Here is a 13,613-nt window from a genome sequence, read left to right as displayed (position 1 = left end):
ATCCATCTTTGTTTTCCATCCATTTCTGACTGGCCAGCCTAACTGGAGACTAACCTCTTTGCCAGCTCCAATGCACTCACGCTTCACAGGCTCCAAACCAACCTCAAGAGTTTTCCCAAGAAGAAATTTTATTTGGATGCTGCTTCCCACCAATCACGTGTCTAAGTCTGACCTGATCAGGTGAAACTTGAGGACAGATTACAAGGAATTCCACATCTGACACAAGACTCGGTTTTGTTTGTGTGGCTTTAATTCTTAATGTCAATATAACGTAAACCTTGCAAGCCAGGAGCTGGAACCCCAATATGGGAGACACCCCTTGGCAAGAAATAGCTCCCCTTTTTTTGCTCTCTCCTTCTTCATGGCGTGGGAGTCATTACAACAAATTCCTTCTTGTCTTGCTCAGACAATTATGGGAAGAAAACCACAGCGTTTCATTCCCCACGTGGCTTTCCTGCCTCAAAGATAACAAGGAAGATCTTTGCAAAGAAGTCAAGCAGCAGTGGATTATAGAGCAACAGTTGGAACAATGGGCTTGTCACCCTCTGGGAATAGGGCGCAGTGGCCGAGGAGAGCCCTGAGTCACCCTGGAATGCTCTGGTGAAACTGGAGGGGGGCATCACTTGTGAATGGCACTTGAGTTGCTAGAAAGGACATGGTGATGGCAAACCGACTGCAAAGAAATTGATAGGTTAGGAGTCTGTACTTGAGGCTCAGAGCAAGGGTGGGCTGACCAGGATGGAGATAAAAGAATGGGTCTTCCAAGGTATGAAGTGGAATGACCAGCACTTTGAATAAGGCCAGGTACATTGCATGGTCAGGAGGAACTCCACAGGAAGCATATGTCTGACCCAAGAACTGTTTTCACCTTAAGTCACCGTCACCTTCCAGAGTAACTGCTTAAAGCATGCTTCCCTCTTTCTCTTACCAGATTACCCCTCACCAGGAGGTGCACAATCAGATCCCAGGGTGGAAGGAGCCTACAAAGGGCTTTGTGGGGGGGAACCTTTCCCCCTCCTCTCACCTCACAGCATCCAGTCCTCAAAATGTTCATTCAAGAATGTACATTTTGACCAGGAGCCAAAGCAAAGCATTGGCAAATTCGGAATGTCCACCAGGGTGGGGAAAGATCCTGGAGTGCTACGCAGGATAAGGAGCCTCATAGAATCTGAATGCCCAGTTCCTCAGCGGTCTTCTGCAGCCTGTCCATGACATTCTCCTCTGACTCTGGAACAAACCCACTGGGCACAACTGCCCGGCTCTCGGAGGGGGCATTAGCCATCACATAGTACACAGTCTCACTCTCTCCATGCTCATTGGTCCTGTTCACCACACGGATGATTGGGCTGGAAGGTGCACTTGGCTCACAGTCTGGGGACTCATTGGCACATGGTGGAGCAGGGCTCTGGGTTGGCAGAGCTGCTGGCAAGGTTGTCTCAGCTGCCTCCTCCGCTGGCGACTCCAGGATGATGCCCTGCAAGCCACCTTCCGACCCTGCCAGCACTACGCACTGGGCTGCATCGTCCAGCGACTCTCCTTGCTTCTCCCGATCCTTCAGCAGCTGCTCAGTCAGTTCCACGCTTTCATACCGCACAAGCTGAAGGCGCATGTACCCATCCTCATGTTCCTTGTACCTAGGTGGGGTTATAGAGGCTGTGGTTGGCAGGGAACCATGCCAGCCTGGTGGCTAGTTGGGGGTGTCCAGGCATGATATATAATGAAAAGCTGATGAACGCACACACACTCAAAACTGCTAGAAAGGGGTGTCGTGCCACTTCTTGGGCAAATACATGATTATTCTTTGTCCAGAATAAGGTGAGAAAGAACCTTACAGGCTCTACATTTTTCTCCACCTTGCCTGGCGTTTATATAAAATCATGAAAGGGATCCACCTTGGTGAAAAAGAAAAGAAGAAGGTTTTGGCACGGTAAGGCCATTAATACCAGCAGCCCCATCTAATGGTTCTAGAGGATCACAGAAAGGGTGCCAGCCATCTTCTTATACACCCTTCTTCCACCTGCTGCAGGTTACATTTCTAGATCCTCCTTCTCCAATGCAACTTGAAAGAGGCCACAAACTCTTTCAAGCCCGCCTCACTGGGAATGCATCACAAATCACTCCAGCTTCCCTTCTGGTACCTTTGGCTCAGAGACAACCCACCTTTTCTTAGTTCAGTCTAAGAGATAATAAGATACAAACCCATCCGCCTGGATGAAATCAACCACAACCGTTTTCATTTGTAACTCTGCTGCTGATTTGATGACAGCACAATTTGCTTTAGGTACATCCAGAGCAACGGACTGTTTGCTGGCAAACACCTCCTGGCTTTTTCTGATACAGGTTAGCAGACCAGTCTGGCTTGGGCTAAACTTCCAGCTGGCCAGAAGCTTAGCCTAACCTTTTGGAGGAATGTGGTGAGAAGGCTATAAAACCTCCTCCTCTCCTTTGCGTTTTGAGGATAGGGGCTGAAGGGTGGATTTCTGAGCAAAGCGAAACTGATCTGCACCAGGCCTTTGGGCAAAGGAGTCCTCTGCCAGCAGCTTGCAACTACCAGAAACGTCAGTTTCTCCCTGTAAACTGGATATTCCTCTGCAATGTGACCTTGATTTCATGGCTTGTCAATGGGGCCACAAAACCACAAAGAGTATTTCAGCCCAGCCCCATGTTTGCGTACCTGAAACGAGGATGGCCTGAAGGCCATTTGAATTGGTGCTTCTTCCTGAGGTGGACAGTAAGGTTGTTCCCCCGTGTGAAACATTTGTCACAGACGTGGCATTTATAGCGGGGCTCTGAATCGCCCTGAGGGGGTACAAAGAGAGGAAGCAAAGATGTACCGAAATGGTTAGCTGGGAATTTTCTCTCCCTAAGTGTGAAACTCTACAACTTGAGGTACCCAGTTTTTGCTGTTCTGTTTGTAAAGCAAGTCTGTACATTCTGCAACAATAAATCGGATTTGTAAGTATGTTGATGATGATGATGATAATAATATCATCATCATCATCTTGAGTGCTGGAGGAACTCGGCTGAATTTCCAGAAGAAAAGTGGCAAAATCTTGGGAACTCTTTGACAGAGATATTTGTATAGAGGTGATACAGACAAATTAGCAGATGTAGCTTTGCTTGTTTCCCTCTTTCCCTGGGAAACTAAACAATTGCTGCTTCAGCTTGTAATTTCCTAGCCAAAGCCACATCTCAGACTCATTCTGGAAAGCTTCTGGTATTCGTCCTGCTTCTTTTTCCTTAAAATCAGAAACTGCCCTAGGCTCTGTGACTCCTGCCTGCTTCCTTCTCACCTCGTGAACCTTCTTGTAGTGCAATTTGATGGAGCAGAGGGATCGGGCGCTGAAGTTGCAGGCTTCAAATTCACAGCGGTAGGCTGGCTCTTTACTATGTGTATCCAAGTGCTTCCGTAGATCAATAAGGTTCTTACAGCTGGACAGATCATGCAAACAGAGTATTTTAAAACCTGGTATAAATATTACAGTACTGCTGCATGTAAGATTGCAGCAGTTAGAAGTCACAAGATGTATGTTTCCTCTTTGCATGCTTAGCCATAACATTCTGGCTATTTCCATGTGCAGGACATGCCTATTTCTGAACAGCGAGAGATAGCAAGCCACACTCTTTTCCCATCATGATGACATTTTACATTACCAGAGATCCCCTTCAAACCCTCAGGGAACCTCTGACTGGGACAACATTCCAACGGCTAACTTAACCATAATGTTATCTATTCTGCTGAATAATATTGTTCTGTTTGGTTATTATCTTGCTAATTTTGTTTGTGGAAACTTTTAAGACATCCTGCTCTGAAATTATTCAAGGCAAGGACTCCACTGTAGCTTCTTTCCTCAGTTTGCCCCACTGGAGCCCCAATTTTTAAGAGCAGCACTCCAGTGCCCATCGTGTCACAAAAGACAGTCTAAATCTTGCAGGAGGCCAGGGTGTCGATATTTAGGTTCAAGAATTGGTTAAGATTATCTTTTTTCCAAATGAGCTTAGCTCTTCCAGACTGGAAGGTAGATGCTAAGATATTTCATTTCATATATATTGATTTTATCACTGTAATATATGTCACCCTGAGCAAGGCCTTGATAAAAAGGTCACAAGGGGTCTAAAAAATAAGATCTTGAATATAGCTATTTAACTCGAAAATCCTTTGAACTAAACTGGTGGTTTCCCCAACAATTCCATGTTTGATTGGTCAGCAGAACAGGGACTTGATAAAGCAAAGGCAATTATGTAATGTAGGGCACCAGCTGCTATCAGGTCACTGCAATTTCTAAACTCTTAAGGCAGCTGCTAACTGGTCAGTTTTAGAAGTGAAGCAGCAGCAGCAGGATTTGCCTGTGTAGAACCGTCTCCTTCACGAGACCTGCCCAAGTGCCGTTTTCCACCTGGCTCCTGCCTGCCCTGGGGCAGATCCAGCTTACCTGTGGTCACAATAGTTGCACTTGAAAGGCCGCTCCTCGCTGTGTCGGAAGCGGATGTGGTTCCGTAGTGAGGAGGGCAGAGGACAGGTCATGTCGCAGAGGGGGCACTTGTAGTGGTTGACTGCTCGAGAAAACACACACACACACACACACACGAGAGAAGAGGTCATCCCCGGGAAGGGAAAGTTCAGCCAGAGGAGGGCAAAGGAGGAAAAATAAGCAGCCTTCGTCACACCTTACCGTGGTTCCTCATATGGTCCCGCAACAATCTCTCTGTGGCAAACCTTTTGGAGCAGTGAGAACATTGGAATCGCTGTTCTGTGAAGCAGAGGAGAAGACAAAAGGACACACCTCAGCTGGAGAGGACCCTTGTCAGCAACTGCTTTAGACAACAATTTCCCCTTCTTCCAGACATCTACTCCCTTCTAGGGTTTATAACTCAAATCCTAAGCAGCCCTAAACTCATGCTGGTTAGCAAGCCTGACAACCAGTATGGTTCGTGGCTAAGCGTGATGCAGCTCAGGTACTCACGTTCTAAAGCTGTCTGTCGGCGAATGTGATCAAAGAACTTGGTGTTATTGGAGAACATCCCACCACAAGTGGGACAAGCCACCACCTTCTCCTGTGTGTGGCTGCGCAAATGTTCACGCAACTTACATCGACCTTTGAAGGTGCAATCACACTCTAGAACAAAGAAAGACAATGCTTATTTGTTCCAAGCAGGTACCAGCCAAAGGCCTGTCTGGCACATTCTGGCTTATTGCTTTAAGCTTGGCAGAGACAATCCCGCTTAGAAACTCTGGGATTCTATGCTAGCTTTTTCTACAGATTTTGGGGAGCTGTTTCATTTATATGTGTGTGAAAATAGGAGGACGGTTCTCCCCTTATAACAGTGTTTCTCAATCTTAGCAATTTTGAGATGGATGGACTTCAACTCCCAGAATTCCCCAGCCTGCATGCTGGCTGAGGAATTCTAGGAGTTGAAGTCCACACATCTTAAAGTTGCCAAGTTTGAGAAACACTGGCTTATAAATTGCCTAACAGCTACAAGATGAAATGTTTTAATGTATTTATTAATTTTGCACTGAGATAAATAACATTAAAATTTTCTCCCTACTGGGAAAAAATGTTTTGATAAAATTTGTGAATAACAGAAATCATATTTATAGACTGTATAAAAAATTAATGCACATTCAGTAATTTTTTTAAATGCGATGTTGTCTATGTATGCCTATGTGTGTGAATTCTGTATAGTGTACTATACAAAAACATTTTGCTTCTTTAATTATGACTCAAAACAACAGGAAAAGTTTGAGTTGTTAAAAAAAAAAACAGCAAAGGTTCTAATACAAGATTAAACCTTACCTTTCCACCCACAGAAGACCATGTGGTTCTCCTTCCCAACTGCCTTGTACTCTGCACAGAAACTGTGATCTTCCACATGCCTGTAGAACCATTCAGGGTTATCAAAAGCTCGCTGATAAGGAGACAAGAAAATAAGGATATGCTCTTAGTATACACTGAGTCAATCAGCAAATAAATAGGTCCATTAAAGTCTGTTATTTCTGTAAATCATATTTCATTTTCTAAAAGCTTAATAAATACTATCCAGGAGCCACTCAGTAGCTCTGCATACGTATGGAAGTTTGTATAGCCCACCCCCCACCCCCGGAGACTTTACCTTTAAAAGCTGGCCAACAATAATCTGTGCCCTCCCCAACATCACTCCATTTGGTCAAAGGAATTTCTTGTGAGATCATGTCCATGCATTCAGCAATTCCCTGACCTCCTCACCCCACTTTCTCCCATTCCAATTCTGTGGTTGCAACTTACAGGGAAGTCTTAAAGGTTGTAAAATTGCATAACAACTTTTTTGGAATGATTGAAGAGAAAAACAGAGCAGTTATGGTTTGAGATTTGAATTTCTAAAGCAAATATAAAGGGATCCTAGGTTTATGAATGTCACACATTTGTGCTGTGGAATTTCCAGAGATTAGACTTAGAGATATACAGTCAGGTCCAGAAATATTGGGACATTGACACAATTCTAACATCTTTGGCTCTATACACCACCACAATGGATTTGGAATGAAACAAACACAATGTGCTTTAACTGCAGACTGTCACCTTTAATTTGAGGGTATGTACATCCAACTCAGGTGAACGGTGTAGGAATTACAACAGTTTGCATATGTGCCTCCCACTTGTTAAGGGACCAAAAGTAATGGGACAGAATAATAATCATAAATCAAACTTTCCCTTTTTAATACTTGGTTGCAAATCTGTTGCAGTCAATCACAGCCTGAAGCCTGGAACGCATAGACATCACCAGACGCTGGGTTTCATCCCTGGTGATGCTCTGCCAGGCCTCTACTGCAACTGTCTTCAGTTCCTGCTTCTTCTTGGGGCATTTTCCCTTCAGTTTTGTCTTCAGCAAGTGAAATGCTCAATGGGATTCAGGTCAGGTGATTGACTTGGCCATTGCATAACATTCCACTTCTGTCCCTTCAAAAACTCTTTGGTTGCTTTTGCAGTATGCTTTGGGTTATTGTACATCTGTACTGTGAAGCACCGTCCAATGAGTTCTGCAGCATTTGGCTGAATGTGAGCAGATAATATTGCCCGAAACACTTCAGAATTCATCCTGCTGCTTTTGTCAGCAGTCACATCATCAATAAATACAAGAGAACCAGTTCCATTGGCAGCCATACATGCCCACGCCATGACACTACCACCATGCTTCACTGATGAGGTGGTATGCTTAGGATCATGAGCAGTTCCTTTCCTTCTCCATACTCTTCTCTTCCCATCACTCTGGTACAAGTTGATCTTGGTCTCATCTGTCCATAGGATGTTGTTCCAGAACTGTGAAGGCTTTTTTAGATGTCATTTGGCAAACTCTAATCTGGCCTTCCTGTTTTTGAGGCTCACCAATGGTTTACATCTTGTGGTGAACCCTCTGTATTCACTCTGGTGAAGTCTTCTTTTGATTGTTGACTTTGACACACATACACCTACCTCCTGGAGAGTGTTCTTGATCTGGCCAACTGTTGTGAAGGGTGTTTTCTTCACCAGGGAAAGGATTCTTCGGTCATCCACCACAGTTGTTTTCCGTTGTCTCCTGGGTCTTTTGGTGTTGCTGAGCTCACCGGTGCGTTCCTTCTTTTTGAGAATGTTCCAAACAGTTGTTTTGGCCACGCCTAATGTTCTTGCTACCTCTCTGATGGGTTTGTTTTGTTTCTTCAGGCTAATGATGGCTTGCTTCACTGATAGTGACAGCTCTTTGGATCTCATCTTGAGAGTTGACAGCAACAGATTCCACATGCAAATAGCACACTTGAAATGAACTCTGGGCCTTTTATTTGCACATTGTAATTGGGGTACTGAGGGAATACCACACACCTGGCCGTGGAACAGCTGAGAAGCCAATTGTCCCATTACTTTTGGTCCCTTAACAAGTGGGAGGCACATATGCAAACTGTTGTAATTCCTATACCATTCACCTGAGTTGGATGTACATACCCTCAAATTAAAGCTGACAGTCTGCAGTTAAGGCACATTGTGTTTGTTTCATTCCAAATCCATTGTGGTGGTGTATATTGCCAAAGATGTTAGAATTGTGTCGATGTCCCAATATTTCTGGACCTGACTGTAGTTATGTTTATTAAGTAGCAAAAAACATTCCAAACATTCTTCACAGGCACGCTACTTTTATTATGCATATTTCAGAACTATGTTCTTATAAATTCAAATTTACACCACGTGGGGTATTGAGAAAATATTCCTACATTTATTTTAGGATAATAGGAGGGAGGAATGGACAAGTTTGCACAATCTCTTCAATAGTGAAAAGTGTGCAGATTGTTCTGCAAATTAAAACAAGTTATACAATTTGTTTTGCTCTGAAAAAAAATATACTTACATCCACCCCACAGCTGTCACAGTGCACTGAGAATCTGTCTGAATCTTAGAAGCTGGTTGTCTTACTTCATCCATTCAAGTGAAGCCCAAAGTGCAGTGGACACACTCAACACAATACTTCACTGGGAAGGACCACCTGTCTTCCCATCACATTTCTCACCTCACAATATTCCCAAAGGCAGAGAAAGTTCTCTTGGATTTCAGGGATGATGTTTCGGCTCTGAAAGTCCAGCTGGCAGGGAGTCAAGTCAGACTGGCTCTGTAAAGCATGCAGTCCCCACTGCTTCAGCTTGGTGTGGTAACAGTGGAAGTAAACATGGCGGACTAGCTCTGCAGGACTCTCAGGAGAACAGAAGCCACATTCCTGCCAGAGGCAAGCATATTCTTCTGGTGGGGGGAAAAACAGAAAGTTCATGGAGCAAGCACAAACTCATACCTGCAAGAAACCTCAAGGGATCACAGACTTACATCACAAATTTCCATTTAGCAACAGGTCTTAACCACCTACATTTCTGGATGAGGTTTGTAAAACAGAGGCCATTCTGATTTGATAGCAGGGCTATTAATTAAAAAAGAAGCCAGGGAAAGTAACTCTCAAACTTGTCTCAACCGCACCCCCTTTCTTCAGCTGATTCATGCTCTCACTATCTCTTCAAACCCATTTTAGCTTAATCCTGCCTTCTCCCCATGCCCTCGCCTGCAGCACTTCTCACCCTCAGCCTGCTTCAGTTTCACACTGGCATAAGCAAGCTACACTACTGAAGAGCCTGCAACGTCCTCCTTGCAATTCCAGTGGGATGATGTCCACATTTGCTTGCAGGATTATCCTCAATAAGAAAGAAAAATATGCTGGCTGCCTAGCATTGAATCAGAAACGTAATTTAGATGAGCATGGGTTTTCTAATAAAATCAATTAATTATTTTAACAAGGAGGGGGAAGGGGATACAGAGAAGTATTGTACCAATGTTTGGTTTTCAGAGAGGAATGCTGTCGCTCACACTAAAAGCAAACAAGTGTCACAGGGATGTCCAAGGGGTCAAAAAAGTCAAGCCCCACCCGGTTATTATATGCGTCACAGCTTGACTTTTTTGACCCCCTCCTTGCAAACCCCCTGGAAGAGAACCAAACCTGCACTGTGTGCCCCTTACCAAGAGAATCCATCTCGCTGCCCTCCTCCTTGCCCTGGAGATGCTGCTGCAGGTGCTTCGACACGTGTTCACAGAACTCTTCCATCTTCGAAGCCACAAAGCTGCAGATTTCCCATTCGCACTGCAGGACCAAAGCCTCTTTCTCCCCTGTCTTGCCAGGAGGCATGGCCACAACCTGGATGGCAATCCGAGAAGGGATCTTTTTCACATCTGGGAGCAGGTCTTCTGCTGCGTCCCCCGAAGCCTTAAAAAGGGCGTGAAAGGAAGAGCCAGAATTCTCCCAAACACACCGCCCCAGCTTCTGTTATCCCGTGGATTGTACTGCCTTTTTAGAAAAGCATCCTCGCCACCCCAGTGCAATTCCAAGGATTTGCTTTGAGGGAGGGGGCAGGAGCCACCGAGGAAGTGCTTTGGAGCAAGCCGGCTGCAATTAATTTCCAGCAAAGCTGCAATGACCTTCCCTAAGCCCAAAGGGTAGGGCAGGCAGGCAAGGAAAAAAGTATATACATAAATACCTAATATATACATTATGCTGTACTACATATATATTATATATGGTTATATATCAATCTTTCTCCCTCTCTCTCTCTCTCTCCAGCATATACAATATACTATATTTTACATATATAGATATAAATATAGATACACACACACACTATACTATATACCTATATGTGTGTGTATATATACACAATATATATAAAATTATTTTAACTGTTTTACCATTTTTGTGGTTTTTGTAAGCTGCCCACAGTCTTCTGGAGTGGGCACCCATACCAAATCAAATATATATATCATATGTCATATATAACTTATATTATCATACGTATCTATGACTATATTTTAAGATACACTATACACACACAAAGACGTAAATATTATATAAAATATATCATAATCCCTTCGCGTTTCTACCTATTCCTGTTGCCCTTTCCCCCCACCCCCCCGAGAATAACAAACCGCCTTCCCCAACCTGGTGTCCTCCAGAGGTGGGTCGACTAGGGTTCCCCTAATGCCCACCAGCTTGGCCAAAGCTGGGGCTCAGCGTAGCTGAAAGCCCGCCCGGCTGGAGAGCCCCAGGCGGGAGAGGCCCCTCGGCCGCCGTCTGAGTCGCTCCCTCCCCGGTGCCTGCCCTTTCATGCTGCGTCCAGACACCCACCAGGTGGGGCCGAAGAAGGGTCCCCGCTCGAGAGCTCCCTAGTCGAAAGACCGGGGTCTGGAGGAACGAAAACGCCCTCCGGTTCGGGGAGCCAAGGCCCGGGGGCACCCACTAGGCCGCGTTTCCATAGTTACCGTGCGTTTCCCGGCCGACGTCCAGCGCGACGGTCCCTTCCCCCGCCACCTGCGCGCCCGCGAACCGCCCGGATGAATTTCGACAGCCAATGAAGGCGCCAGAGGCTTCCGGACAGCCAATGGTGTGGCCAGGAGAGGGCGGGACCCAGCCGGTCTGTCAAAACATAAAGAGAGCATCGCGGTGTTAGGTCCGGCAGGGATCGGAGAGGTGTTGAGGGAAGGTTCCGGGTCGAGCGGGGCTCCTCGTTCATCCACACCTGTCCCGTTGGAAACCATCCACTTAATCTGGAGGCACAAAAAGCAAAGATTGAGAGTGGTGAAAAGTGTTTTGTCGCCTAGAATTTCTATAGACCTGGGTGCAAGCTACACGGGTCTTCCCACTTCCTCCCTTGCAACTGTATTGGTCGTATAAAGCAGGAAAAAAAAAAATCAAGCCACACCAATGCAGAAATTGCATCTCAAGGCAGTATTTTTATTAGGCAAATTAAAAGATCACCCCTCCAAAAATTCCTCTGGGCAAGCTTGGAGAGTGCTTAAGCAGCTCTGGATCAGGACAATGGTTTTTAAAAAGCAGATTTGGGGCAAAGGGGAGAGAGTCACAACCTTTGTCGCCCCTTTCCTTCCCTTGACTTTTCCTCTGTTTCTCCATATCAATGGCAGGGCTTTGCGAAGGCCTTTGGCGCCCGTGCAGGCTTCTCCTGTAGCAGATGAGCATCAAGTGGCCTGGTCTGCAGTCTGCTATGCAAGCAAATGAGATGGACGAACAGTGTAGTTGTGTGTTTTTTTAAATATATATTTAATTTTTATTAAGGATTTTAACAATAATAAAAGATCATACAAACTGAAGTCAGAAAGAGAGGAAAGAATAGAAAAAAGGAAGTAAAAAGTGCAAAGAAAAAAGGAAAAGAGCGGGGGAAAAGGAAAATAAAAAAGCAATATTCGAAGAAGTGACTTAAATCTTCATCACAAGTACAAACTTAATACTTCTCTACCTCCTAAAAGGTTACATACATGGGTCACTTCTTCGCATAATCCATCCCTTATCCATGCACAAATTAATGAATCCTTAATGTTTCTGTCCAAATGTCTGTAAAGGGTTCCCAGAATTTTATAAAGATATGTCTTATTTTAACCCTGAGCAAACAAATAGACTTTGCATTCCTTCCTTTTGCTTCTAACAATCTTATTCCTTAATTCATTCAGATGCTGTCGAAGGATTTGATCTCCCTTCAATTTTTCTCTCTCCCATCTCGAAGGTTTTTAACAACCCTCATTTGTAAATCTAGTAAAAAGCCATTTATCCAGGTCATTCTCTTGGCTTGTATTTTGACTGTCATCTCTGTTTTATAGTCCAGAATTTCTTTATTTTCCAGTATTTCTGTGTCAGGCAATATTTGTTTATCCCCTTCATCCTGTCAGTCTTCCAAAATATTCTCTTTCACATCTTTCATTCCTTCTTTAAAATCTTTTGCAAATAATACATAGTTACTAGCTTCTGACCCCATTCTTCAAAAATCTCCTGAAATGTCTCAAATGTCATAGCATTGTCTGTTCATTTTGTAGGTTCCACAAAAAACAGGCTTGTCTCTTTTTTTTCCCTTCCTTCTTTATCTTGCCTGATGTACCCTCTAGTGTTTCTAAAATTGCAAAATCTCAAATTTCTATTGCTTGTTTATTTTCTAATAGACTAAAAAAATTATATTCCCACGAAAGTACTGTTTTGTTTATTTAACTATTTCCCAAATCCTTTAGCAAAAGTCCTAATATTCCAAAGTTGCCTAGTCCCATAGTTCATTTGTAACTTTCTTAGATTAAGTTCTTATTAAGCTTTTTTGCTGTTTACTTCAATTTTTAAAAAAATTCTTTAGGCTGTTAGTTGATTTATCTTTTGCATTGGAACACAGGTTAACTCACCAGGTGGTTTTTCAAATGTTGCTTTGAAGATCCCTTTCAACCTTAAAGTAGTTACATTTCAAAGGTGTTTAGAAAGTGAGGCTTAAGAAACCTAGGGTCCTTAAAAGGCTCTGCTGTGGGTTGAGAGCTTGATGGCTTCCCTTGTCTCCTGGTGCTCAGGCCCGTGGGAAACCACTGTCCTGCGATTTCCTTGCGAGGAGCTGCTGTCTGGAGCAGAAGTGGGTGATCTCTTGTCCTTCCTTTATCCGGAGGAATTCCATTAGACCGGGCTTGTCACCAGTCTGTCGGTCTGGGCGATGTCATATCTCTGTTCCTTCAGAGATGTCTAGTTTGCCATTTCTTCACTTGGAAGTCTTGATTGAGCATTTCTTAATGGTGGCCCCATATTTATGGAATTCACTGTCTCTGGAAATGCATGTGGTTCCATCATGATAAGCTAGTTTTTTTAGCAAAGATGTTTTAATTCCAATCTGCTTTATTGCTTACTTTTCATGGGACTGATTTCTACAGCAAGAGGAATACTCATTTTTAATTACTGATGATTTTGTTATGTTTTGCCAGCCACTAGGGAGAAAAAGAAGGCAAGGGCAATCCACTTCCATATAATTGCCAAGAAAACTTCATAGGCATCCAACTCAGTGCGATGGCGACTTGTTGTTTGTGAACACTAAGATCCTGGACTAAATAAGTCCAGGTACGAAGTCTGATTCAACATGTTCTCCTAATGTTCCTCATGCAGGAGCTCCATCCAGATACAAACCCAGATGAAGGGTTTGTTCACTCTTTTTTTTTAGAAAATTTATATGGCTGCCTACCTTATCCATGATCATTTTAGGTGGCTCACAACCACATTTGTAAAATCAGAATAAATAAAACCCACAAACACATCCCCTATCCCATCAC

General features: G+C 44.0%; 1 protein-coding gene across 6 annotated transcripts; it reads right to left on the bottom strand.

Moving 5' to 3' along the window:
- Window positions 1-129: 129 nt before the first annotated feature.
- HINFP (histone H4 transcription factor) lies at window positions 130-10,852 on the bottom strand. 6 transcript variants are annotated; one of them, XM_007440321.3, is made up of 10 exons: window positions 10,797-10,852; window positions 9,504-9,678; window positions 8,515-8,741; window positions 5,799-5,910; window positions 4,965-5,117; window positions 4,674-4,751; window positions 4,434-4,554; window positions 3,294-3,432; window positions 2,675-2,799; window positions 130-1,634 (listed from the first exon to the last, which is right to left on the bottom strand). In XM_007440321.3, the coding sequence occupies exons 2-10, from the start codon at window positions 9,667-9,669 to the stop codon at window positions 1,160-1,162; spliced, it is 1,596 nt and encodes a 531-aa protein (XP_007440383.1). In that variant the 5' UTR covers window positions 9,670-9,678; window positions 10,797-10,852; the 3' UTR covers window positions 130-1,159. The 6 variants fall into 6 exon arrangements, with proteins under 6 accessions (XP_007440383.1, XP_025030237.1, XP_007440385.1 ...); XM_025174469.2 differs by having other exon boundaries at window positions 9,504-9,747; window positions 10,797-10,847; XM_007440323.3 differs by lacking the exon at window positions 10,797-10,852 and adding an exon at window positions 10,477-10,656.
- Between the last annotated feature and the right edge of the window lie 2,761 nt (window positions 10,853-13,613).

Source organism: Python bivittatus, unplaced genomic scaffold, assembly GCF_059951505.1.
Source record: "Python bivittatus isolate LINGU-HERP-01145 unplaced genomic scaffold, Pbiv_v1 ctg000320_np1212, whole genome shotgun sequence".
Taxonomy (NCBI): domain Eukaryota; kingdom Metazoa; phylum Chordata; class Lepidosauria; order Squamata; family Pythonidae; genus Python; species Python bivittatus.
Note: the sequence above shows the minus strand (reverse complement) of the source record. Positions and strands in the feature narration are given on the sequence as shown.

Excerpts from the sequence above, each read along its gene's own strand:
- HINFP (XM_007440321.3), bottom strand. The coding sequence starts at position 9,669 with ATGCCTCCTGGCAAGACAGGGGAGAAAGAGGCTTTGGTCCTGCAGTGC. Across the intron at positions 5,118-5,798 it reads GGTCTTCTGTGGGTGGAAAG|AGTGTGATTGCACCTTCAAA; the intron begins GTAAGGTTTAAT and ends TCTTTGTTCTAG. Across the intron at positions 2,800-3,293 it reads ACTACAAGAAGGTTCACGAG|GGCGATTCAGAGCCCCGCTA; the intron begins GTGAGAAGGAAG and ends GTACCCCCTCAG.